At 35.1% G+C, this 27,717-nt stretch overlaps 1 protein-coding gene across 1 annotated transcript in view; it reads left to right on the top strand.

Moving 5' to 3' along the window:
- Window positions 1-27,717, top strand: part of LOC111511649 (juvenile hormone esterase) — a 35,440-nt gene extending 7,723 nt beyond the window's left edge. The window contains exons 2-11 of the mRNA XM_074182906.1: window positions 2,176-2,310; window positions 5,431-5,571; window positions 5,649-5,802; window positions 10,711-10,896; window positions 11,105-11,304; window positions 13,288-13,465; window positions 16,474-16,640; window positions 22,436-22,568; window positions 25,108-25,249; window positions 27,476-27,717. Coding sequence (XP_074039007.1) covers window positions 2,176-2,310; window positions 5,431-5,571; window positions 5,649-5,802; window positions 10,711-10,896; window positions 11,105-11,304; window positions 13,288-13,465; window positions 16,474-16,640; window positions 22,436-22,568; window positions 25,108-25,249; window positions 27,476-27,662 — 1,623 coding nt within the window. The 3' untranslated portion in view covers window positions 27,663-27,717. The remainder of the gene's footprint in view (window positions 1-2,175; window positions 2,311-5,430; window positions 5,572-5,648; window positions 5,803-10,710; window positions 10,897-11,104; window positions 11,305-13,287; window positions 13,466-16,473; window positions 16,641-22,435; window positions 22,569-25,107; window positions 25,250-27,475) is intronic.

Below are 27,717 nucleotides of genomic sequence, written 5' to 3'. Positions count from 1 at the left end.
TAAGTCCAAGTGATTGCATTGATATGTTATTAATTTTTGGGGAATGTCAGAAAAACTGCCGTCAAGCACAACGTCTATACCAAGAACGTTTTCCAGACAGACCCATTCCGTCACGAATGACTTTTTCGAGAGTTGTAGAAAAATTGCGAACTGGGTCATTTCCTTCTACTATAAAGCATCGTCATCATACGAGATCTGTTAGAACTGAAGATTTAGAGATCAATGTGTTGGCTTATATTATTATTCATCCACATGTTTCTATCCGTTCTCTTGCAGAAGAAGTCGGTGTGAGTAAATCTAATGTACAGAGAATTCTGAAAGAAAATAAATACCACCCATTCAAAATTCAGTTGGTACAAGGTTTGAAACCCACGGACTTTGAACGACGACTTGAATTCATTGCTTGTATTCAGGTAATATTACATGAAAATCCTAACATATTCAGTCAAATTTTGTGGAGCGATGAATCGCGATTCCACAATAATGGAGTTGTGAATCGACATAACAGTCACTATTGGTCTCAAGAAAATCCCCACTGGGTCCGCGAAAGTAATTTTCAAACTACTTGGGGTATTAATGTATGGTGTGGATTGTTCAATGGCCGCATTATAGGACCTTACTTTTTCAATGAAAATCTCAATGGATTGCGATATTTACATTTTCTAGAAAATGATTTGATCCAGTTGATGGAAGATATTCCCATAGCAGAACGACAAGGAATTTGGTGGCAACAAGATGGTGCTCCTCCTCACAATTCACATGTTGTTACTGAATATCTGGATAGAACGTACCCAAATAGATGGAATGGTAATAAGGGTCCAATTCGGTGGCCGGCTCGTTCCCCAGATTTATCACCGCTTGATTTTTTCCTATGGGGTTATTTAAAAGATATTGTTTTCACTACTCCCCTTTGAATGTGGATGATCTAAAAATGAAAATTCGACTAGCGTGCAGTGATATTACGCCTGATATTATAAGAGCGACTTGTACGAGAGAAGTGATTCGACGTTTCGAAGCCTGTATAATATCTAATGGGCATCACTTTGAACAATTTTTATGACTTATTTTCTAGGTACCTACCATTCTTATGAAATGATTTATCAAGTTATATTATTTACATCGTTATTAATTAAAGATTTGTTTTCGAATACACCTCTTTCAATTTCGCAATTGTTTCATATTCAAAATGATTCCTGACTGAATTCCACAACTCAAAATTGAAACCATTACTTCGAACACCCAAAATTTTGACTAATTTTCATGTGATCTGATGCAGAGAGAATAATTGTATGAGATATTTTAAAAAATAATAGTCGTTCTCAAGACTTTACATTTTAAGCAATAACTCAACAACGCCGTAACCAAATTTCAAAAACCAAACATGAAATGATATCAGAATTTAACGTAGCATCTGAATATGTAATGATATACAGGGCGTTCTATTTTAAAAAATGGAATTTTGGTCTGTAGCACCTACACCAAACACCCTGTATATTTAAAAATTATATGAAAATATAGCTCTCATGAACTCCTAAAACTTTTGTATGAAACATTTTTGTGTTTCTCCTTCAACAAACCAGATATTGCCTGTCACATAAAATGTGGGACACCCGGTATATTGAATTCCATGATTTCATGATTTTCATAAAATGAAAGAAAAAAATTTTGTAGAGTCCATCGGTACTGTTGGAAGCGCTATTGTATTTACTTCAATCGACAAAAAAATCACCCCGATAGCTTCATTAATTCTGCAGATATGACGGTGGAAACAAAAAATAACAGATTTTATCTGAAATCATTTTTTTCCAGTTTTTTTCTGTTAAAAAAGTTCTAGACCACTAAAAAATGTCGTAAAATACGATTTCGTATTCCTTATGACATGCTTAACAAAACCTGCCATGTCTGATCTGGTTCTACGCCAAAAAAAAAACGAAACGATAGGGTCTCGAAATTACTCCACTATTTACAAGATACCTTTGCACAGACTATAATGTAAATAGCCCTGTTTTATTGAAAATATTCCTATACTAGTCCTATGGCGGGTTTTAACAGCCATATCTAGTGTTGTATCGCAATACTTAATTTTTAGTGTAATTATTCAACAAGGTTGAGGTTTCGAATTTTTTAATTCATTTATTAAACTATTCAAACAAAAAATGAATATTTGTTTCACAGGTAGCAGATATTTTGGTTACAATACCTGATGGTACGATACGAGGACGAGAGGAATATTCCCAAAGAGGAATTAAATTTTTTTCCTTCCAACAAATCCCTTTTGCTAAACCACCACTTGGAGAACTTCGTTTTAAGGTATGTGACATTATATTTGTTTATTTTATTGACTTGTGTCATAAACTGGTTTTGACCTGACACCATTTGTCGTGAACTCTCTTTGACCCTTGTCGTACCTGTTGACATTCGTCAAGACTGGGTACTTCAAAAATGAGAACGAGGTACAATGTATTAGATGGAAATTTTACAAATACCTGTCTCACCAGTATACACGCCACCAGACAGCTTCTCACATCCCCTCAACGGTACGGGAGCATGTACCGGAGTATATGACGGAAGAGTAAGTCGAAACGTCGAAACGGAGACTTGTCTGGAAACGAAGGGATATTTTCAAACAAGTGAGACTTTTTTATTGCTAGCTATATGTTATCAATCAAACTACTGAATTACAAGGCAAACATATATTTTAATGAATAATATATAGTACTAATCTTGGATCATGAACAGAAACATATTACAGTGGAAAATCAGAAAGTGAAACAGTTTTCAGACATACAATTACACAGCCTTAATGATACCTTTGTAAGTTCAAAAAAGATTTAGTGAAAATACCAATATTTATAAATTAACCAAGTCAGGGCATAATATCAGAATACAAACAGATTTCGTGCTCTGAAGTAAAATACATAAGGTATATTCATGATCTATTGACGGTCACTAACCAACGTGTTCACAGATAATATTTTCATAAAATGCTCGATAACCTTGTAAATAACAACCCCCAGAATACAATGGGGGTTGTTATTTACAGAATACAATGAAAACATCTTATAATTAGTACAATCAAACAGTAATACAATATATTCATATGTAAAATAATCAAGGAAAATGACAATAGCAGCTGGAGAAGATATCGTGTTTGGAAGGGAGATAGGTTTCTAAAGGGTTTTTCAATTGGCGCGGGTAGATTTTGGCGCTCCGTGGCGGCCATTTTGTTTTGGTGACATCTGTCAAATCTTTTGTTTATTATTCAGTTGTTTATGCCAAATCATCATGGTAAGTTACACGATTTAACAGCACGTTCAAATGATAAAACTGTATTATCAAAATGAGTGTTCGTTAACGCAAACGTTGCGCGCATTGCGCCCATTTTACGGTAGACGTGGTGGCCCTTCACAGTCAACTCTTCAACGTTTGGTGGCCAAATTTGAGACGACCGGTTCAGTAAACAATCAGCCAACATCCGTACGTTCAAGGAACGCAAGATCGGCCGAGAACATCGCCGCGGTCCGTGAAAGTGTACAGCAGAACCCGAGGCAATCTATTCCTCGCCGTGCACAAGAACTCGGCCTTTCGTAGACTTCAACTTGTCGAATTTTGCGTCGGGACTTGGGCCTACACCCGTACAAGATCCAACTGACCCAGGAGCTCAAAGTTCATGACCATAGACAACGCCGTTTGTTCGCTGAATGGGCGAATCGTTTGGAAGAGGACCCCAATTTTGGCCGAAAAATCATCTTCAGTGACGAGGCGCATTTTTGGATGAATTGCTTTGTTAACAAGCAAAATTGCCGTGTATGGGCCGACACCAACCCACGCGAGGTTCACCAGGTGATAATGCATCCTCAAAAAGTTACCGTTTGGTGTGAATTTTGGGCCGGCGGCGTAATTGGTCCGTACTTTTTTGAAAAATACGTTAGTGAGGTGGTCACCGTCAACAGCGAGCGCTACAGAACGATGATAACTAATTTCTTATGGCCCAAATTGAACCATATGGACTTAGACGACATGTGGTTCCAGCAGGACGGCGCTACGTGCCACACAGCAAACGCCACGATTGACATTTTGCATGAACGATTTGAGGGTAAGGTTATCTCTCGCAGGGGTGATGTGAATTGGCCACCATGGTCATGCGATTTGACTTCGCTAGACTTTCTCCTGTGGGGTTTCTTGAAGTTGCAGGTCTATGCAAATAAACCACAATCGACCGATGCCCTAAAGGTGAACATAACACAGGCCATCGCTCAAATTCAGCCGGATCTATGCGGAAAAGTCATTGAAAATTGGACCACTCGGATCCGTGCCACCGTAAGAAGCCAAGGCAGGCATTTGAATGATGTCATATTCCACACTTAATGGCATACATGCGCCTTTCAAATTAAAAAATAATTTTGTTAATACCTCACACACAGCTTGTTTTATTCCATTTCAATATCTACCCGCCCTTATTGAAAAACCCTTTACAAGTTCCACTTTTGGTGAATCGATAGTAATGTAAAATTTTTAACTTTTTATCGTATCAAGTCCGTAGGTTTGTGCATAGATTCAGCGATAAACAATCGATTAACTAAATCGTCACTGCACTAAGTTGGTTCTGGTATTCCCGTATTATTTCTAGACATAATTTCGGTGATGAATTATTTAAAAGCGAAATTGCACTATTCATTTCCTTCATACATTTCATTCAATTCAATACATAAGACCGGATTTGAGATTTAGGTGACCGGTACTGAACTATTTCACTATTACATTGCGCACTGATTCGATATGTACTGAAAGAGTTTTTGCTTCAGACTAATTTCACTAATACATCACGCACAGGTGTGTTTTAGTGAATTTCAAAAATAAAAGCAATTCTTCATCAAGAGGTTAGGTTGTTAAGAGCAATCAGAACATCGTTCAAATTTTTCAGCATGTTAGGCAATGGTAAATATCTTCAGATGATATGAGCTCAAGGAAATGTCGACTTATATCGTGTACGCAAATTGATGTAACAAGTCCCAGCTGCACTTGGGTCTTCTCGACCTCCTCGCCCTGTGCCTTCTCCGTGAGTCTCTCTTAAATTTTCTCAAGACTTTGTTGTATTCAGCTAGGTGCCTCTTGCATAGATACAATATGCCTGATTTCCTTGCACTTGAAGGTCTTCATTACATCTATACTCCATCCACCAGTTCGTTATGCCGACTTACCGAACGATCGTCTATAAAGTATAATTTTTGTCAGTCAACAGATTTTTAAACCTACTTACGAGAGGTGATTTATGCACCTGAAGTTTAGGCCATTTTTTCTCTCGATGTCTTCAAGGATCATGATTGGCTTTTTTGCAAGACGTCTTTATGATTTCTGGTGGCAATCTAACAACTGAGTTTTTCAAGTCTTGTATTGTAGTGACTTGAGCTACCTACTTATATTTTCAAGGAACCACAACCGGTTGATAAATGGGAAGGTGTTTTGAACGCAACGACCAATACCAAAGTGTGCTACCAAACCTATGGCGATGACCGAACAGTTGGATTGGAAAACGAAGATTGTTTGTATCTCAATGTATTCACCCCACGGGTAAGAAATCATTGAAATTGAAAACTGATACGAACTCATAATGTTAATGAAAACCAAATTGAAAACTGATATTACAGTATCCTTCCTCAACAAACTCCCTTCCTGTTATGTTCGAGATCTATGGAGGTGGATTTATGAACGGCGCAGCAACTCTGGATACTTTCGGACCACATTATCTCATGGAAAATGATGTCATTGTCGTTTCTGTCAATTATCGAGTTGCAGCATTCGGTAAGAGAATCAAAGTTCAATTTACTTTACGTTTCCGTACTTTTCATGGACCCTTGAGTGTAAAGTACTACCGGTAGCTTCACTTTTCATGTTGAACAAATGATATTGAATATAAAAAACACGTGAATTCTTTGTCAATAGAGATTGCATAGACCATTTCAATAATCTCTGTGGTTGTTCTGATTATCGGGGTCATTGGTGGATTGGTGCCCTCTCTACTGTCGAATCTTGAAATCATACCGTCTTGCCGCACTAAGGCAGAACGCAAAAAATATTCAATGACACTTCGATAGTTGATTTTTCCATTTTCACAAAAACGCATCACCTCAAACGATCGTCAAATAACAAAGGAACGTTCAAAATGGCTAAAATTTTTATGAGTCCCTGTCAAAAGCAGCCCTACAATGATCCCCATCTTTCAGTGACTAATTCTGCCTTGCTACGTTAACTTTTCAAATGATCACCGTCAAAAAATTCTCCATTTGTTCAGTTTTTCTCTGTTCAAAAGTAGTGTTCACAAATTATAAATATTTCGAATGTTTGATTCATCTCCTCACTCGTAAAACTTTCAACAACGTGATAAGAACATGAACCTCCCAAAATAGACATATGTGAATGACGACGCTGGTCCTAGATGCACCAGCACATCAACCATTAATGGAAATATTGAGAAATTGAAAAAATTGTTATAGAGAATAATCGAAACACTATTAGAGAAGTTGCTGTGGATGCCGACATATCGGTAGGTTGATGACATGCAATTTTTTCGGAAATTTTGGACATGAAGCGTGTGGTAGCGAAGTCCGTTCCACAATTGCTAAATTTTGACCATCGCTCAGAAATTGTAGAATGACGTCAACGGCGATCCAGATTTGCTCAAAAGGGTCATAACTGGTGACGACCCATGGCTATATAGTTATGACATCGAAATCAAAATCCAAACGTTCCAGTGGAAGAGCCCAGGAGAAACGAGACCAAAAAAAGCACGCCAAGTTCAATGTAATTTCTAGGTTTTGCTCACTGTTTCCTTCGATTACCGTGGTGTAGTGCATCAGGAGTTCTTGCCACATAGTCGTACGGTCAATAAGGAGTATCATCTTGACGCTATACACCGCTTGCGAGAAGCAATACAAAGAAAACGTACGGTTTTGTGGAAAAACTCATGACTTTTACATCACGAAAATGCACCTTCTCACTCGTCATTGCTTGTTAGAAATGTTTTGGCTAGAAACAACAACGTTATCATTCCTTAGCCACCATATTCACCAGATTTGGCCCCCTGCGACTTTTTCCTGTTCCCAAGATTGGAGAGACCCATGGAAGGATGGCGTTTCACCACCATTGAGGAAATGAAGACCGAACCGCTTCGAGGATCGGGAAAATGCTGGCACAAGTGTATTATATCTGAGAAGGGCAACTTTGAACAGAACGAATCAGAAATTGATGAATTAATAAATATGTTTTGAAAAAAATGAAAATTCATACAGTGGTACATAAATACAGGGTGTAACTAAATAAGTGTAAAACATCTAAGGTGGTGATTCCTCATCGAAAAAAAGATAGGATCTTTCATATAAAGAAATTTCATTGGAGCATCCCTTGTTAAGATACAGCCCCTTAAAGGGGGTACATAAAATTTGTATAACAATTTTTTTCACAAGCACTAAAAAAGTTACAATATTGAAATTAACCTGAAGTTTTGTACTACCAAAAAGACACTTAGCCAGAAATTTATTTGGTTTACACCATGGTTGTAAGGTGTGGAAAACGCAACCCCTAAAATTTATTTCCAATGTAACTTTTTGTCTTATTATTTATTTACCATTTAAAAATTCATTTCCGATAGCCTGTTTCATTCTTAACAAAAAATGTCTTTTGGGTTTTGTGCCCAAAATAAACCAGTTCACAGCAAAAAATTATTTTAGGAACAACTACAGAGATACATCGTCATAAATGCGAAAATACGAAACTAATTTATTTAGTAGGTCACTATTAGCGATAGTCACAATTAAATTGGTATGACGCTGTCAGTTTGTGAATTTTCGAAATTCAATTAATACTAATTGTGTGTTGTTGTTCTGTTCTTAATTTGTTACTTTAATAATTCACTTGTTATTAAAATGGCATACAGAGATGAGGAAATGGCTGATATGCATTACGTTTACGGTCTGTCGCAGAGGAATGGGTTAGAAGCTTCTAGAAGATATGCTGAAATGTATCCTCAACATAGCATCCTTCACGTAGAATATTTGCTCGACTTCATCAACGATTACGAGAATATGGTTCATTCGACAAAAGAACGCAGGATTGTGGTCGCCATCGAAAAATACGAACACCACAGCTTAAGGAAGCAGTAATCAATTTGATTAAAGAACAACCTACTACCAGTACCAGAAAGATTGCTTCCCAGCTAAATGTTGATCATATGACGGTATTTCGAATTTTAAAGGAACAACTCTTATACCCTTACCATCTGCAACGAGTACAGGCACTGTTATCGCGAGACTTTCCGAACCGTCTTGAATTTTGCAATTAGCTGCTGGAAATGATTAGAAGAAATTGTGACTTTCTGAAGACGATAGAATTCACAGACGAATGTAGTTTTTCTCGGGACAAGATTATCAATTTTCATAATTACCACATATGGGCTGATGAAAATCCTCACGCTATTGTCGAAACTAACCATCAAGAACATTTTTCTCTTAACGTGTTGCTCGGAGTTATTGGGAATGATTTAATTGGGTTTCATTTTCTACCTCCACGATTAAATGGTGAGGCATACGTTCAATTTTTAAGAGAAGTGCGTCAGCATTTAACTGAAACATATGCAAATCAGTGGATAGGTCGAGGAGGACCACAGAACTGGCCTGCTCGATCCCCGGATCTCAATCCTCTCGATTTATCTATTTGGGGCCATTTACAGCATTTGGTTTATCGTATTCCTGTTCGCGATGTAGTAGACCTAAGAAACCGCGTCATCGATGCATGCAGGGTAATCAGAGAGACTCCAGGAATATTTGAGCGAATACGTGGCTCAATGCTCCGACGGCTAGACGCATGCGTAATGTCTGAAGGTAGACATTTACTATGATTTCTACATGTTGTGTGTTTTGTTATCAATAAATTAGTTTTGTTTATTATCCTTTAATCGTTTAATGCAGATACTAACTACAAAATAACAATAAATCTAGTTCGCATTTATGACAATGTATCTCTGTAGTTGTTCGTAAAATAATTTTTTGCTGTGAACTGGTTTATTTTGGGCAAAAAACCCAAGAGACATTTTTTGTTTAGAATGAAACAGGCTATCGGAAATGAATTTTTAAATGGGTAGGAGTTTCGTTTTCCACCACTTTCAACCATGGGGTAAACCAAATAAACTACTGACTAAGTGTCTTTTTGATAGTACGAAACGTCAGGTTAATTTCAATATCGTAACTTTTTCAGTGCTTGTGAAAAAAATTGATATACAAATTTTATGTACCCCCTTCAAGGGGCTGTATCTTAACGAGGAATGCTCCAATGAAGTTTCTTTATATGAAAGATCCTATCCTTTTTTCGATGAGGAATCACCTCCTTAAATGTTTTACACTTATTCAGTTACACCCTGTATAATATTACAGAATTCAACAGGCAAGGCAAGAATTCAACAGGCTTGTATGAAATATTTCTTGAGGTTTTGAAGTCAACAGTCTGATGCATAATCTCACATTTTTCTCATGAATATGTTTATCCATGAAAGTAGCAGTTGCTTTTTCTCTTCTCGGAAGAAGAAAATGAACAACTACGAATAGAATAGTTTTATAATTATTCTGTAAGTTTTGAAGCAATCTCAATAACGATTTTCTTGAATATAATATAATCATCTTGTTAGCTTTGAAGGAAGCTGCATAATGACTTGTTTTTTGAAAAATTCAATATTACAGCCCAAAATTAACACAGATTTCAGAAAAATAAGTAAGTTCAGACTGCGACTGATCATATCTTAAATATAACTTATTTTCAACTCGATCAAGGATGTTATGCAGTATAATTGATGTTTAAATCATCGATGAGTTGCATTGTATTCCTAAACCAGAAACATTGTTTAAATCAAATGGAATTGAATCAGTAATTTCTCCCTCTTCCCATAGATAGATATCACCATCACCTTTAAAAAATACACTAATCCTTAATTTTGATAAATTGATTTCATCGGCATTAACTTCATATATGTATATATTTCATTTTTGGTATCAACCTAACTGATGAGAAAATCATCAAGGTTTTTGCTTCCTTAATCAACTTATATTTCGGATACAATTCGAAAATATATTAGCTCGAAACAACAAAATTTATTTTGCTAATCGTCATATGAAGTCTAATCTAGTCAAAAAAGCTCAACTCAAGATATGATTTGGCGTATAGTTAGTCATATGTCCTACAATATACTATCTTGGGGCAGGAATTAGCATAGACCTTTCATAACTCAAAAATTACGGTTATGCAAATATTTCTGCAGATAATTTTTTGTATTCTGAACTTTTGTAAGAAGTCATGTAGAAAAAACACATCATGTATTAAGTTGCAAATTGAAAAACATATAAAAATATCCTCACCCAGGAAATCTGCTGATATTCCTAATTCAAAAATTGTGCTCAATTCAAATATTACGCTAAAAAATTGTTATTAAAAATTGGTTTTCATACTTTGGAAAAGTTTTAGAAAAAAATATATTATATAAACATTTTGAACGCTCCAATTAAGTTCAAAAATAAAAATAACGTTTATAGTTCAATGTTTTGCAGGCTTCAGAGCATATTGTTTTATTTTAGGATACAGCATTTTATATCGTTTAACTTAACATGTGTAGCTATACTGTATGTTATATTGATGATCAAATCTATTCTATTCTATATCTCAATTCAGGTTTTCTATCAACGGGAGATATGGTAATTCCTGGAAACTACGGACTGAAAGATCAACAAATGGGTCTCAAATGGGTTCAGAAAAATATCAAATATTTTGGCGGAGATCCGAAGAAAGTAACAATATTTGGAGAAAGCGCCGGGGCCTCTTCGGTTGCTTATCAATTGTTGAGTAAAGGCTCCCAAGGTAAAAACTCTACCCTGAAACCCTAATGTGCTTGCAGAAATGCCTCTTATAATTTCATGTATGAAGTGGAAATATATTCTACTTCTTCAAAGTCTGATCTCAGAAATGTTATTAGTTGAATATGGTGAATATGGTGTTAGAAATGCTCTACTGAAATGATTTGTTACATCACATATTCATTGAATTGGGCTATATTTGTGAATTTCAGGATTATTCAGGGCGGCTATTGCTGCAAGTGGAACTGCTTTGTCTCCGTGGGCCTATCAGAGGGATCATAAAGAATACGCTTATAAACTAGCATCTGGTATTGACGAAAACTTCAAAGCGAATTCCACCTCGGAAGATCTACTCAACTTCCTGAGAAGTGTTCCTGCTAGTAAAATCAAAGATGTTACACGAATTTTTCCGGTAAATCAGCATACTTTTTTATCATTACAAAATGTTCTTCACTTCTATTTGGGGATAAATGCTTGCAAATCTCAACGGGTCTAGATCCTTCTGGTCGGTAGCTTAAGCTGTTAATCAGAACTTTACAAAATCCACAATTCCACCACTAACACAAGCGGATGGTTCAATTGTAACAACAGCCATAGAAAAGGCAAATCTACTAGCTGAACAATTTGCGTCCCACTCCACAGTCGATTTTCTGGGAAAGGCACTACCAACTATTTCCACACTAGAATCCATAATTCCAGAAATTACTTTTTGACAGCGTTTAGTCAGGTGAATTTTAAAACAGCTCAATATCAACAAGGCGTCTGGTCCTGATGAAGGGCCCGTCATCGTACTCAAAATGTGCGTAAATGAACTCGCACCAGTATTTTGCAGACTTTTCAACCTGTCTTTCAAGAAAGGGGTTTCTCTTTCTTGTTGGAAGATTGACCCCATTCAGTCCATACCCAAAAAGGGCCAGAAAACTCTTCCATATAACTATAGATCAGTGATATCAATCATGAAGAAAGCCGTAAACCACCATATTCTCAAATATTTGAAAGGCTTCAACATCTTCAGCGATCATCAATATGGCTTTCAAAAACAAAGATCAACAGGCGACCTTCTATCATGTCACCCATATTTGGAATAATACAATCGAGGAACATGGAGAATCAAAAGCTGTTGCGCTTGATATTTCTAACCCCGGCCGTACACGGACCACATATTTGCAATTGAGGCAACCACAACATTGTGGCCACGTTGACTGCACTTCGCGGCTGAACCGACCACATTTTTGTCGTCGACTTGCGGTCATATAAAACCGCACTTGCAGTTGTGGCAACTAACATCTATATTTTGTGGTATCAGAGTTTAGTGCCAATTTCAAAATGGATTTCGAAAAAATTCTACTACTTCTCATTTTGAGGAGAAGGAGAAGACGTAGAAAAGTACGATCGCTTTGGGTACATCCACTTTTGGCTGTGCGACAACAGGGAGGAAATTTTTATATTTTATTCGATAAACTCCGGCAAGACGAAAAACATTTTTTTAATTACTTAAAAATGTCCATTAGTTCTTTTGATGAATTAATCAGAATTTTGAAATCAGAAATTGAACGCTGTGAGATCAATATGAGGAAAAGTACACCACGGTGTACGCGGTTGCGTACGACTGCAAGTTTGTAGTTAGTGTACGGCGGATGCCGCGATGACATCTCGGCGGAGATCAGCAGCAAGTTGACTGCAGACGCCCGTTTTGACTTTTGTACAGTGTTTCTTATGGGTGGCTTGAGTTCGCTGGAACGCGACTGCAATTGTGTGGTCGATCCAACCGCAAAATGTGGCTAGTGTATGAACTCTCTAAGGCCTTTGACCGTGTGTTGCATGAGATTTTGCTGGCCAAACTTCGATGCTATGGCTTGTCGGGCCATGTATGGCTCTTTAGCTTTTTGAAAGAACGTTCCCTATAAGTGACCATCGATGGATATCTCTCGAAAACTTTCACCGTCAACGATGGTGTTCTCCAAGGATCCATGTTGTCTCCAACTCTCTTTTTATTGTATACCAACAACTTATTGAAAAAAAACAAGAATACAATATATTGCTTTGCTGACGATAGCATACTTGTCTCGTCACTCCATTTTGATTCCAGAACATCGGCTACGGAGGATTTTCCTGTACTACTTGTGTCTTGTCCTTGAAAAATCATCAGTTTTTGTTTCGATGATCTCCATATTAATTCAATTTACTTTCTCTAACTGGTCTAAATTATGTGATTATATTTTGTAAGTTATTTTTTGACCTTCATCAACATACGAAATCAAGTTCTGTGTATATTTCTATTGGATAACTGTTTTCCTCACAACAATAATTATATATTCATGAGATTAATTATCAAATATAAAATTGATAATCTTCTTTGGCACTGGAAAACTAACGCCAGCGATTTAATTTTCAGGAAGATTTGCATAATGACCAAATAACTGAAGGCTTCTTTTTTGCACCTGTCGTAGAACCAGCGCATGAAAATGCCTTCTTAACTGAAAAAATGTACTCAGCAATAGAAAACGGACGAGCGAACAGGGTACCGCTTATGATAGGAATGTGTGAAGAGGAGTTATTGATTAAAGCCAACGGTAAATACAACAAAATTATATTGCTTGCAAGCCAGTACATATTCCACAGAACAAAGTTTTTTCCATTTTTTACCTCTATGCCTTATTATTTTCAATTTTTATGTTCGAAGATATTGGTATTCGATAAACAACTTTTTCAATAATGATACACCCAAAGTGCTACTGTCATTATGGTATTTTTATAACAATTTTAATTTTTTTAAAACTAGTTCTTATCTAAGAATGTAAACTTTCACGGCCAGAGATAACTGTATGAAAGCTATTTTCCGGGTTTTTGACCGTGGTTTGCAGGTTTTCATGCCTGACGTTTTGTCTACTACTGCGGTAGACATTATCAAAATCGATGTGGTCGCAGTTGGAACAACGGGAACGCAGTAACCGGTTACTGGGTTCGGAACAACGGGAACAACAACTTGAGCACTGCGACCGTTACCACATCGTTTTTGATAATGTCTGCCGCAGTAGTAGACGAAACTTCAAGCATGAATACCTGCAGATCAAGGCCAAAAAACCGGAAAATAGCTTTCACGTAGCTCTTATCTATCACATATTCATCATTATTAATGATAACAATTCAATACTTTATAATTGAATAGGATGAGGCCCACCAAACTTAAAAGTTGAATATTCGGTTGTATTAATTATAGAAACAAATGAAATTTCGTAGACTACGAAAAAGCTATCGTGAAGATCAAATCGTGAGGTGTAGTTAAGAAATTACTATGAATCTTCATCGAGTAACGACCGAATCAATCAGAAAAAAAAACTTGAATCAATTTTTTTTCTAGGATCAACATTGAAAATATTGTAAAACGTTTTGAAAACTTATTCGATAGGCCCTATTAAAATACCACAGGCCCAATAAAAATATTTTTAATGAAAAATCCACTGATTCTGTTCCTGGATGTATTTTTTGACATAAGGAATTAAAAACACATAAATCTTCCAAGTCCTCTTGGAAGATTTATGTGTAATCATTATTGTAATCATTATCGAATATAACAAAATATCGGTCGGTAGCCAGGCGGTTCGACGTGGGTGCTTTGTCCACTCACTCGAATTGACTGCCGTGTTGGTCGGTGGTTCAAACCCTAGTCTGAACGATCGATTTTCACGATAAAAGGTAATCTTAATCCTTAACTCCTTAGCTCGCAAGTTTCGACTTCTGAGGGTTGTCGTTCGTAGGGGTGCGACAGCTGGTTGACGGAAAAACAGATTTTTTCAAACTGATTAGTCCGGACCTTATTTGCCGTAAGTGCCTTATCAGTTTCTTCATTATTATACGAATGGACAACTATCATCCAGTAAAGCGATCTTATCTGGTGTCCCACAAGAATCACTTCTGGGTCCATTTCTTTTTCTTTTGTATTCAGATAATCTGGCTTTAATTCCAATTAGAGGAAATTTTACTATTTTTGCACACCACCGTCCTCTGGCTTGAAAAAAATACCCAGCAATTGGAATATATTATCACTAGTGATCTTCAAACGGTGTGATTCCAATTACTTATGTTTTAATACGAATAAATCAAACGTACTTACCTTTAGCACCTTCTGTGATGATTTGAGCCTGAACAGACAAACTTCAGACAACAAAAATAATTCAAAATTCCTAGGAATATTTATTGACGACAAACTGAAATTTGATTTGCATATTAGAGCATCGACAAAAAAACTAGCGGCGGGATGTTATGCACTTAGAGTTGTGTCAAATGAACTGAGCACATATACAGCGAAGATGGTTAGTACTCTATGATAGAGGCTCTTTTGAGATATCGAATTATTTTTCGGCGATTTTGTAGTCAACAGTTACTAACTACCATCAGTGTTTGTCCTACAAAAAAAGGCGGTTAAATACCTATGCAAAGCTCGAATGCGTGAACTTTGTAGGCCATTATTTATCAGCAGGGACATTCTAACCCTCACCTGCATTTTCATTCTAGAGTCTGTATGTCTAATACACAAAAACCTCAATACAGTTGATACCTCAAAACCAAGCAGTCAAATGAAATATGTCACAAGGCAAATATCCGAAAATAAAATACCTCTCCCTATTCTGAAATCTACTTTAACAAAGGACTCTCTGATTTATGAAAGCAAAAAAATATATAAGTAATCACGTACCCTCCGAAATAATCAGAAATGAGAAAATTCATTACAAATTCAGAAAAGTAATTGAAGAAGCTCTACTCAAAAAAGCATCCTATAATCAAGAGGAATTTCACAGTGAGACTCTGCTATGATTTTATTTTATATATGATTTCATTCTCAGTATGTATTATTTATATTTTATTCGCTTTTTTGGTTAATTTTCTTATGTGATTTTTCTATATGCCCACTCATTTCATCTATATTTGACATATGTTTATTTTTTAAACTGATTAGTATAGGATTGCTCTACTTCCGTAAATCTTCTGTTTATTTAAAAAACACTCCTTAACATTTTTTTACTAGCATACTTGTCAATAAGAACTTGATTTCTTAGACGACAAAGTATATTTCTCTCTCATCATCATTAAAAACCATTCTTTGAGAGGTTGCAGGAAACCTTCAATGTAGCAAAAGTCATCAACATAGAGAGAGAGAGACATAAATCCATTGATGAGCCGAATCAATGTGTGGTCCCGGTCACTACCAGATTTGTGAACGCACTCTTAATGGAATATTTTCTTCCGTGTTTGGTTTGGGATCGCATGTTAAAAATGAAAGAACGTCGCTTTCTTCTGAATAACTTCGGAAGGTTATTTACAGGGTGTTCTTTCAGTTTTTTGATTTCATAGTACATGACAACTGTATCTGTCATTTGCCAACTTTTTAAATGATATATTCAACATATATATCAATTCTATCATTAATTTATATACATACATACATAACGTAACGTAACGTAATGTAACATAGCATATCATAACTTAACATAATATAAGGTGGTCAATTAAATATGAACTAACTCGTACTAGTATGAATGAAAATATTGACTTATTGTATACCTTTTTTGTCATATTTTAGATCCTTCATTTTCTCAATACCTGAAATTAATCGATGAAGATCAATCAATATTGGTCAACAAAAACATGCGATTGACAGATGAGAAGGATATAACAAATGCCGCTAATGCAATACACAGTTTATATACGAACGGCCGATTCGAGGATCATCCTGGAGCTGCTATCAGAGTAAGTACTACTCCTAATTGGTATGGCTTCTGAGAAAATGAATCGAATATATACATACAATATACATAGCTCATACAAGCTGATAATCCAGAGAAAAACGATATTTGTCGTAGAGTTTTCAGCTAATGACGAGACGAATATAGTCAGAAAAGAGGAGGAAAAACGAATAAAATATCGAGATTTTCTCTTCGAACTCCGCAGACTCTATCAAGATCACTCTGTCAAGATGATTGTCCTGATTATTGGAGTCCTTGGTGAAATGATGCCCTCCCTACTCTCGAATTTTAAAATCATACCGGCTTGCCGCACTAAGGCAGACATTTTAGCCGCAGAGATGCAGAAGGCTGTCATTCTTGGCTCACTGCGCTTGCTCAAGGCACATGATTCTCGAACCCAATGATCATTTATCCCACGGTGTGGGGAGTTGTCATTGGTTGGTTGATAATGCTGGCGCGCCCTCCCGAATATATCGGGGCTTCAGGGGATAAGGCCTGACCAGCGCACACTACGGTGAAAAAAAAATGTTTATTTACTCAATATAGATAGAAGGTATAGATAATTCTCAAATACTCATAGAATACTCATACAGAATAATTGTCTCATATCAGGGACATGCGTATCTCTGGTATGTTCGGCCTTTGTGAAGTATTATTTTTAAAATCCATTTTTGAATTGTATCAAGATTCACCAAATAACAATATTTAACTCCTTCCTCACCATCCAATTATCCCATACGTCAAATGAGACTGAACAAGTGCAGAATATAGGGTTTCCAAGTGTTTCATTTCTAGGAAGTTTTTGAGATATTGGAATTTAAAAAGTGTATAGTTCAAGTAAAATATATAGTGCTCCCTACCTTCCAGCAGTTCCACTTTAATAACACACACAACGCGGTACTCATCGCTACATTCTATTGGTCACCGTAACATGACTTCAAATTGAATTTTATGACTCTTCAGCCAATCATAAAACTCGGTTAGTAAAAATTATCCAATACGAACCCCGTCAATTTTTCAGGCCACGTGGACTAATTCGTTGCGGCATAATTCCTTTGTATTGGTTTTTTTGGCCTTTGACTTCGCCGACACCATTAAGATTACTATATCAGTTACTTCCACTATACCTCTCATCTTTCTTACTGTTTCATTTATGTGTAAGTCCCAACGAAGGTATCTATCAATTGTTACCCCTAGATATCTTATTGATTCACTTTCAGTTATATAGTAATTATTGTTGATATTGAGTTGTCCAATATCAGGCAATATATTGGAGTATGACGTGAATGGTAAGTAATTCGTTTTATCGAAGGTAATTGTGAGTTTGTTCTGTTGAAACCAACTTTCGATTGCTAGAAAATCTTCTTCTATACATAACTTGACTTGTTCCCACGTAGATCCTGTGTATATGATGGCAGTGTCGTCAGCAAAGCTCAAGACATTACCTCTTGTATCAAGAAGGAGCAGTTCATTCAAGTGAATTGTGAAAAGAACGGGGCCTAGCATAGTTCCTTGAGGTATCCCAAAGCCCACAGTTTCCGGATTACTCATTGTATCACCTATCCTGACCATCTGTTCACGATCATTCAAATAACTTTTGAAGAGTTCATACGCCTTTCCGCGAATACCAATCTTTTCCAGCTTTTCTAAAAAGTTTGGGGTGACTCACTGTATCAAAGACTTTAGAGAGATCGATAAAAATGTACACTGTTGGAATCTTTTTGTCTAAAGAATTGTAAATTTGTGATGTAAGTTTATATATTGCATCTTCTGTCGATCCCCCCTCCCTAAATCCATATTTTTGCTATATTCGAAATCAGTGTGATCAGTCTGTAATTAGTCATATCCATTTTATCTCCTTTTTTGTACAATGGTTTTATTATTCCCGTTTTGAATATTTTAGGAAAACAACCATTTTCAAAACATTTATTAATGAGAATGGTCAATGGAACTTCAATTTCAGTAGGAATCATTTTCAAAGTTTCCGAGCGAATTCCATCATGCCCTGGTGACTTTTGTGATTTCAATTCCATGATCACGTCATGTACTTCATTTGTATCAGTTTCATAAAGATACAATGAATTTTGTAACCTTTGTTTTGGAATATTGTAGTTTTTTTGGTTCAATAATCCTGTTCGCATATATTTCTCCAAATGAGGCATAGTATTTGTTGAATAAGTTACATATATCAGTTACATCATCAATTACTGTTCCATTTTTGAGTCTTATTTTTGGGATCTGTGTTTCAGGTTTTGATTTATTGCATATGTCATCTACGAGTTCCCAAAGTGCTTTAGAATTATTATTATTTTTCTCTATATTTTTGCAATTGTCATTAATTTACACAATTCATTTGTGAGTGTGGAGTATTGTTGTTTGAGAATTTCATTTTCTGGATATTTCATTGATGTATTCAACTTCAATAACTACCTTGAAACAAATTAAGGTTTCGGCCGTTACTTGATGAAAATCCATAGTAATTTTATATATAGTATATCCATTCCCGATTGGAACGGCAATAAAAATAAGAGTACAGTCATAAACATTTCTTGTCTGTGGCCCCTAGTCGCCCAGATAGTTAGTAAACGTGCTATCAAATGTAGTTGAGAAATAAAGGCTCGGCTAGCTGGACTGGCTGAATACTTATTTTTTGTCCGTTTCACAATATTTCTCTATCAGTGCCATGTGTTCGTGGGGTTAGGTGAGGGAGTGAGTGGTTTTGCAAACCGATTTTTGAAAACTTTTTCTAGAGATCAATTACGCTAACACCAATCTGATATTTTTGCACTTGACGCGCGTTTCGCTAACAAGGTTAGCATCTTCAGGAGAAGCAAATTGATACTGAATCTAAAGACAAGGGTTAGCTGTTTATATACCTAAAGTTTTTTGGTCCGATATGGAATTTGTTTGTTAAATGATGATTATTCTAATTGATTTTTCGGCAATTAACTAGTGGAACCACTACCTGCAAATTAATTTGTCAACAATAGATTTAAAAGCGAACAAATTAATTTGCAGGTAGTGGTTCCACTAGTTAATTACCGAAAAATCAATTAGGATATTCATCATTTAACAAAGTCCGCATCGGACCAAAAAACTTCAGGTATATAAACAGCTAACACTTGTCTTTAGATTTAGTATTAATTTGCTTCTCCTGAAGATGCTAACCTTGTTAGCGAAACGCGCGTCGGGTGCAAAAATATCAGTTTGGTGTTAGGGTAATTGATCTCTAGAAAAAGTTGTCAACTTTCACACCAAAGGTTCCAATCTCATCGTTTAAACCGATTTTTGTGAAAATCTCAGTGTTTTTGGGTACTTTCATCAATATGGCTTTCTGGAGATCTTTTGAAACAAATGATAACATTACGTGTGAGGAATCTGTGTCAATCGACAGGGATCCGGAATTTGAAAATAAGGACTTACATGTTCAAGTTCAGCGAGTAATTTTAACTTCACAGAATGCTATTGTGAATAGAATATGCGAGTTAACGAAACTATCTCGTTCGACAGTTCTTCGAGTCATTAAAATAGGGGATGTCATTGACCATGCAATGAAACGAAAACAATGGAATAACAAATTCGCAAACGTTGATGGTGCTACAAAAGATGTGATTCGGCGAACAATTTATGGTATATAACAAAAAAATGAAGTACCAACCTTGGAAATGATTTGGTATAAATTACTCGACTATCCCGATTACAATTACAAATCTTTAGAAACTCTCGAGGTGTCTTATTGTCTTGTGGTTTCAAATATAAAAAATTGAACAATCGGATGGTCATAATGGAATCGACACGTATTCTTCAACTCCGACAAGAATATTTGAGGCGAATGAAAAGCTACCGAGAATCCAGCAGATATATAATCTACCTCGACGAAACTTGGTTTGACACCCATGATGTTGTCAAATATGGCTGGGTAGACGAAACCAAGTATTGTGCTTTGAACACACCTTCTTCAAGGGGAAAACGTGTTATAATTTTTCATGCCGGGAATGAAAGTGGTTTCGTACCTAACGCTTTGCTTCTGTCGGCCAAAAATATTAGAGATTAGTCTGCTGATTACCACGAAGATATGACTGCGGCTTTATTCGAAACCTGGTTCAGTGAGCAGCTTCTCCGAAATATTCCTCCAAACTCGGTTATTGGTATGGATAACGCTTCGTATTATTCTCGGTTATTGACTACAATACCAAACAATAACACAAAAAAAGCATATATTGTTGATTTCATGCGAAATCATGACATGGAAATACCCAAAAAGATTCCAACGAAAAAGGTATTACCTACTGGCGACCATAAAACAACGTAATTTCAAAAAAGAGTATATTTTTGAATCGATGTGTGAAACACGTGGTCATATTCTCTTATGTTTGCCTTCATACTATTGTGTGTTCAATCCAATTGAAATGGTTTGGGCACCATGAAAGAAACCTTGCGGAAATGTAATCAGTCACCGACTCTGAATGCTGTAATGTTTGACAATAAAGGCGAGTGGTGAATGAAGTAGGTAAGAGTGATGTGTGGAAGAACTGTGTGGCCCACGTTATAAAAGAAAGAGAACAAATATTAAGTGCAAAGTTCCATAAATCCGATCGTTATTCAACCAGATGATGATTCCACCTCATTCGAATATAGCGAAGGAGAATTTTGATTTTTCTAGCAATTTTGTTGGCCTCTATTATTTTGTAAATATATGTTTGACGAGAATTCGGTGTGATTATTTGTGTTTTCATTGTATTTTAGAGTTTTCGACTCTGAAATCAACTACCTTAAATTTCGAAGTTTTTCATAATTACTCATGGTGGAAAAATTCAGTTGAGAAAACTCTTTCATGGGGTGATAAATTGCTATGATTGTAAGAATAAGTAACTGAAAAACTACCACTGAAAAATAATATGCCGACGCCTATGTCATGGCGGGAATTCCTTCTCTGTGCTGTTCCATTCGGTATTGGAAATACTATACCACACCTAACGAATTGATCTTCACAAACTATATTTGAAAAATATATCTCGACATGTTTCGCTATCACAGTAGCTTTTTCGTATAGAATGAAAAAGCTACTATGATAGCGAAACATGTCGTGACATATATTTTTGAAAATCAAGTTTGTGAAGATCAAATCGTAAGGTGTAGTTTATGAAACGAATTGAGTTGTTTTAATCAGCATAAATTATAGTTTCGTGTGCCGTCTTTAAATTACATAAATCGTTGACATAAATGTTAGAAAGTAAGGGTTCAAGGACGAATTTTTGAGGGATTCCATGTTTTGGTTTGAAGTTTCAAATATGATCGTTGCAAGAAACAGCTTGAGGGTTGAGAGAAGATGAAGAATCTCCTCCAACAACATAATAATGTAATTTTTTCGACTACCAACGACTGTGATTTATACATCAGTATTCAAAATTATAGACATTGATTAAAATTTCATTCATCATCTAAAAAATTTGTAACATTTGAAATATACTTTCATAAAGAATCAATCAAAATAGTTAGTTATTTTTGCATTCTTTAAATGATGTTTTTAATATGTAATTAAAATAAAGTTATTTTGGACTATTAACAAGAAAGTTATTAGTGATCCAAATATTTGTTTATATTCTGTTCATAATAATACAGAAATTAAACATTCTCTTTCTGAGGTTTTTAGTTCATCGATAAAAACAGAGCGTATTTTCATCAGCTCACAGAAAATGGACAATATGAGAGATATTCATTATTTCCAATGTTTCACCAAATATTTTAATCATGGAAAAAATTTTCATGCATACTTCTACTCTAAGACGAGAATTTTAGTTTTTCAGTGACTCAGGATTCTCGAAAGGAATAATCCGTCATGCACAGTTGCAGTCAAAATTCAGTGAAGTCTACTTTTATCAATTCAATTATCATGGTAGATTATCGGGAAATACAGGTCCGTTTTTTGAAGGTATGTATGAATGAAGGGCCAATGGTTTGAATTAAAATAGTTGCATCGATTTAGTCGGGAATAAGGGTGTCTGCAAGAAATTTTCGTTGCTTGCAATACATTAGGAAGTTCACATCATCCACATATTTTTAAATTATTCCACCTGCTACCGCAAAATGTTTAGAAACACCATAAAACTAGATAAAACTCTTTATTATACTAACAGAATAAACAAAGCAAACAATAAGTCAAGAGAAACATGGAAGATAATTAATGATCTCAGGGGAAAGGGTAGAAAGCAAAAATTGGACACTTCGTTATCATCCACCGATTTCAATAACTATTTTTGCATGATAGGAGAAAAATTAACTGGAAATATTCACATTCCGTATGATCCATTTGATTATTTAATTGATATTGGTATAGCAAATAAATTTATTCTATACGACACAAACCTCTCAGAATTGAAAGGAGTCTTTAGGGAGATAAAAAATAAACACACTTCAAAAATTGACGACATCTCCTTGAATATTTTCGAAAATCTACCAGGCAATGCTTTATCAGTACTAGTTGACATAATAAATATCTCATATTAAGAAGGAGTTTTTCCAAATTTTCTCAAAACGTCTATTGTTATTTCTCTCCATAAAGGTGGAGATATTGGCATCTCTTCTAACTTCCGGCCTATCTCTTTAATAACAACACTTGCAAAGATTATAGAAAAACTAGTCGAAAGAAGACTAGTTGATTTTCTCGAGAAAAACCAGATATTAAACAAATGTCACTTTGGATTCCAAAGTAGAAAAATTGTTAAAACGACTAATTATTCTGAGGAAGGAAAAATAAACTATGGAGTTCCACAAGGCCCAGTCCTAGGTCCATTATTATTTCTTTTGTATATAAATGATCTGACATCTATTGATATTAAAGGAGAGTTCACACTATTCGCTGACGACACTACAATTTTATGGCATGATCAATCACCTACCATCAAATCTGAAATTTGCATGCAATAACGTAAACTTTAGGGAAGTTTTGAATGATTTTTTTGTGAGAGAGCCTATTATAATTTATCAGAGTACTATCAAGATACTTTTTGATTCGACTTGTGGCTGACTCGTTTCATGTAATTGATATCGAAAACTTTCCAAATAAACTCTTATTGGCTATATTCGTGCAAGTGATGTATTGTGCTATGCAAATACTAATTGTTTTGTTTTTGTTATTTTTTGTTCTTTGTACATATGTTCAATAACTACCTGAAATTTTATTCAATAACTACCTGCCAATGTATATTATTTTATAGTGTATAGTTTTCGAGAACATTATTCGAATAATCATAACTTGACAAGTAGCGATAGCTACTATGTGTGAATTTGTTTCTCGAATTATTTCAACAAATTACAGAAATAATAGAGGGACAAAATACCTTTCAAATGATGTATCACTCGACCCCCCATGCCATTAAAAAAAATAGGGGGGGTAGTTGCTGACCGCTGGGGGAGAAGTTTCTTGTAAGATTTTCATATCAGAATCAGTCCCCCTAGAAATGAATATTGAAGTGTTCTTTGAAATTTTCGATTACATGTCCGTTTTTGACTTACAGGGAGGGCATCTATACAGGGCGTTCCGTTAGAATGCCATGTATAGATGCCCCATTTTGGCGAAATGATGAATATTTGAAATTTCTGCCATTCTAAATTTTCCGATATCCATATCTGGCATATGTGATGATTTGATCTGCAGAAACTGTATTAATTATGGTTACCGTTGCTCCCTTTTTGGATGAGTTGTTTGCTTTATTTTATTTTTCAAAGCTTCTTCATTATAACAAATTCTTACTTCATCTCCCGTTTCAATAACGAGGAATGAGAAGTGATAAAGTGGAATATTCATACATCATTATTATACCAGTATAGAAGTAAATTTATGGTGAATTGAAGGGGTTATATTTTCAGGAGTGATTAATTTTTGGGAAGAGGACTTTCTTTCAGTTTGTGTCTGAAAGTTACTTCTTTGCATGATCTACACATCCATGTATAGAGTTACTTATTTTCAAATTGATTACTTCTTTCCTTTCTTTGGAAGATTCCCTCGTCCTTTTTTTTGTATCAAGATGAAGTAGTGGAAAGCCAAAAACTTGCTTTCCCATAAATTTATGGTGTTTTGATTTGAACAAGTTTCTGCTAGGATATCATTGATTTTGAACAAAATATTAAAAAGTTGTGACATGGCATACGGATTCAAAAAGAGAAAGTTGAGAAAATATATTATTACTTAAACTTTGTCATTATAAACTAGACCTATTCACAAATTGTATTACACTGTCAGTTAACGCATGTGCATCATTCAAATTCAAGAATTCCTTGAAAGAAAAAACTCGCTCATAGAACTCTCGATAATTTGAAATAAAAAGTAAAAATGAGAGTGTGGTGTATGAAAGCTCTTATTGATTCACATCACCACTTTCTTCAAGTATGAAATGAAAGATACATTAAAAGTTAGAGTTTGGTGAATGAATCATCTATAACAGATAATTAGAATTGTCATTACCTTGTAGGAGCTGGAAAAATTAGACACGGAGAAGACCTGACATATATATGGGCATGGGATAACCAGACTTATTTGAATAGCTTTCCCCAAGAAGATGTACTGACAAACGAACGAATTCGGCAATTATACACTGATTTCGCAAAACATCTGTGAGTATAATTTATAGAACAGAAACAACCCTACGTCTATAACTTGGCTTTCACTAGATAAATGCCTTAGAGCAATAAAATTTGTTCAGAAACAACTACAAACATTTCTTCATAGATGTGAAATACAGAAATCTACAAATTTACAAGGTTGGAAATTATGGTTAATTGAAACGAATGGGAAATCAGTATACAAATAATTATGCTTATTTTAACAATTAGGAACACAGGTTTTCACGGCCGAAATCATGATTGAAAAGAACAAACTCCGAAATAGCAGGCCATGGTCGAACGGAAATTGTAATAACGTTTCGTCTGCTTCGGCGACAGGCAGGTTCAGAATATAGGCATTGATTGCAAAAACGAAAGTGCTATCCCGAAGTATCAGAACGACTCACTGTCAGTCCGACAGATCAGGAAGATCCAGAACTTCGGCATTGGCGAGAACTAATTCTTTATTTGTGCACTTTTTCACTTTCGTTTATTCTTAATTTACATTTGTTGCGAGCAAACTTGATACGATTTTCAGCACTGGGATTTTTGCCCCACTGTCGGTAGACGAGATTTTTAGAAGTTTCATTTTATATGATACATATTTCAGTTTTTTTTATATTTTGCAATAATTTTTATTTCTATACTTATAATACAATGAGTTATAAACGTTCATATTGAAAAGGGCTGCTGTTGTTTATTGAAAAATCAATATATTTGTATTAAGTTCTGGAGTTTTCATAAATTTTAAAATGAACAATAGCAGCACACCTTCTAGTCAGTAAGATAAATTCCAATTTTATGTAGACGATCAAGGTATCAGCCATGGTTTAGTCTAAACAACGATGTAAGGTTAGGTACTCTGTAAACTCTGTATCAATAATATTATCAATATGCATGATGCAAACTAATAAGGTTGATTGAATTAGTTAGTAGTGATTGGAGAAACAAGCTTTTGATTTCTTTCAGAAACTTCAAGGAGAATTTTCTTATTGTCACATATTAAATATGTTTCTGCTTATTGCTGGGAGAGCAAATTTCAAATCTGAAAGAGTTATAGCATTATAGAAATTATCATTAGTAAATAACCAAAGAAGTGCTTCGGCCAAAACCTTAACTATATACTGGGTGTTCCTCAATAGTATGCGAATATTCAAAAGTGTAAATCTACATAAAAAAATAATATAGAGTGTTGTATAAACTATGATGCAAAAAGTCCGTCACAAAAAACACGAGAAAAAAATGGAAATTATTTAGGATATTCCAGTGATATTTGGTAAGCAGTGACAGTTGATAAAAATTTATATTTTTCAGTCAAAAAATAATGTTCAACGTCAACAGTGATGTGTGTACGGTAATTGACTTCAATATTTTTGAAGAAGAAAATGATACGTCTATGAATTGTCCTCAAATATTTTTTCCAATGATACTTCAGTATTGGAATTAGGTAGGCGATGACAGTTGATAAAGCTGCCCATTTCGTTATAAAAAGAATTCTTCAATTCAACAGTAGTATGCATACTATCGATATTTTCTACCGGTACATTAAATTTTTGTTCGCAAATGAAATTAATTTTTGAATCTCTCGTTCAATTTTAACCAGGGTTGCTCTTTTGAGTGTTTTCTGTGACTCGCCATTTTTGAGTAACTGTCAATTGTCACTGCTCACCAAATATCACTAAAATATCCCAAATGTTTTATGAAATTTCAAAAAATTAACATTTCCATAGTTCAAATGGATTTACATTATACTAGACTAGTACTATGTTGCTGTATCGCTGCTGTTCCAATATTTTGACAGAATCAGAATCAACGAACTTAGGCGTGCGCATCGTTATAGAACAGTGCTTTCAACAAATTTTTCTGCAACGCCATCTAGTGGTAAGTTACAGAAAAATTGATAGCCTAAAAACCTTTTCTATGAAAAGTTACTTATACATTACATGTCAAGTTTCATCACGATCGGTTAAGCGATGTAGAAGTTTATCACTTACCAACCAACCAACCAACAAACATCCATTTTTATATATTAGATTTATACCCTTGAATATTAGCATATCCATATGAAACACCCTGCATATTGAGCATAAATCTTGTATTCGTTATTGAAATATGTGACATCTTAATATAAAAATACAAGAATCTATAGACAATTTTACTAGTTTCACTACTATACTATACTATAGAGGAAATTTCTCACTATAAGACTGAACTTCCATCATTGTATTCTTCTTCCAGAAATCCAACACCATCTGAATCAGAATTGCTTGAGAATATCATTTGGCCAAAAGTGAAACCAGACGATTTTCAATATTTGGATTTCAACAACACTTTGACTATCAAGAGTAACCCCAAAGCTGATGTGTATTCCAAATGGCTGGACATTTACGAAAAAATGGTTGTCAAGCCATATGATACATTTTAAGATCACGTCTGTAGATGTTATATGAAAAAAAAAATATTGTAATTATCTGAGAAAA

The sequence above is a fragment of the Leptinotarsa decemlineata genome, unplaced genomic scaffold (assembly GCF_025532065.1).
Source record: "Leptinotarsa decemlineata unplaced genomic scaffold, Ldec_3_MD MMD2_P_RNA_scaffold_2, whole genome shotgun sequence".
Lineage (NCBI taxonomy): Eukaryota > Metazoa > Arthropoda > Insecta > Coleoptera > Chrysomelidae > Leptinotarsa > Leptinotarsa decemlineata.
Note: the sequence above shows the minus strand (reverse complement) of the source record. Positions and strands in the feature narration are given on the sequence as shown.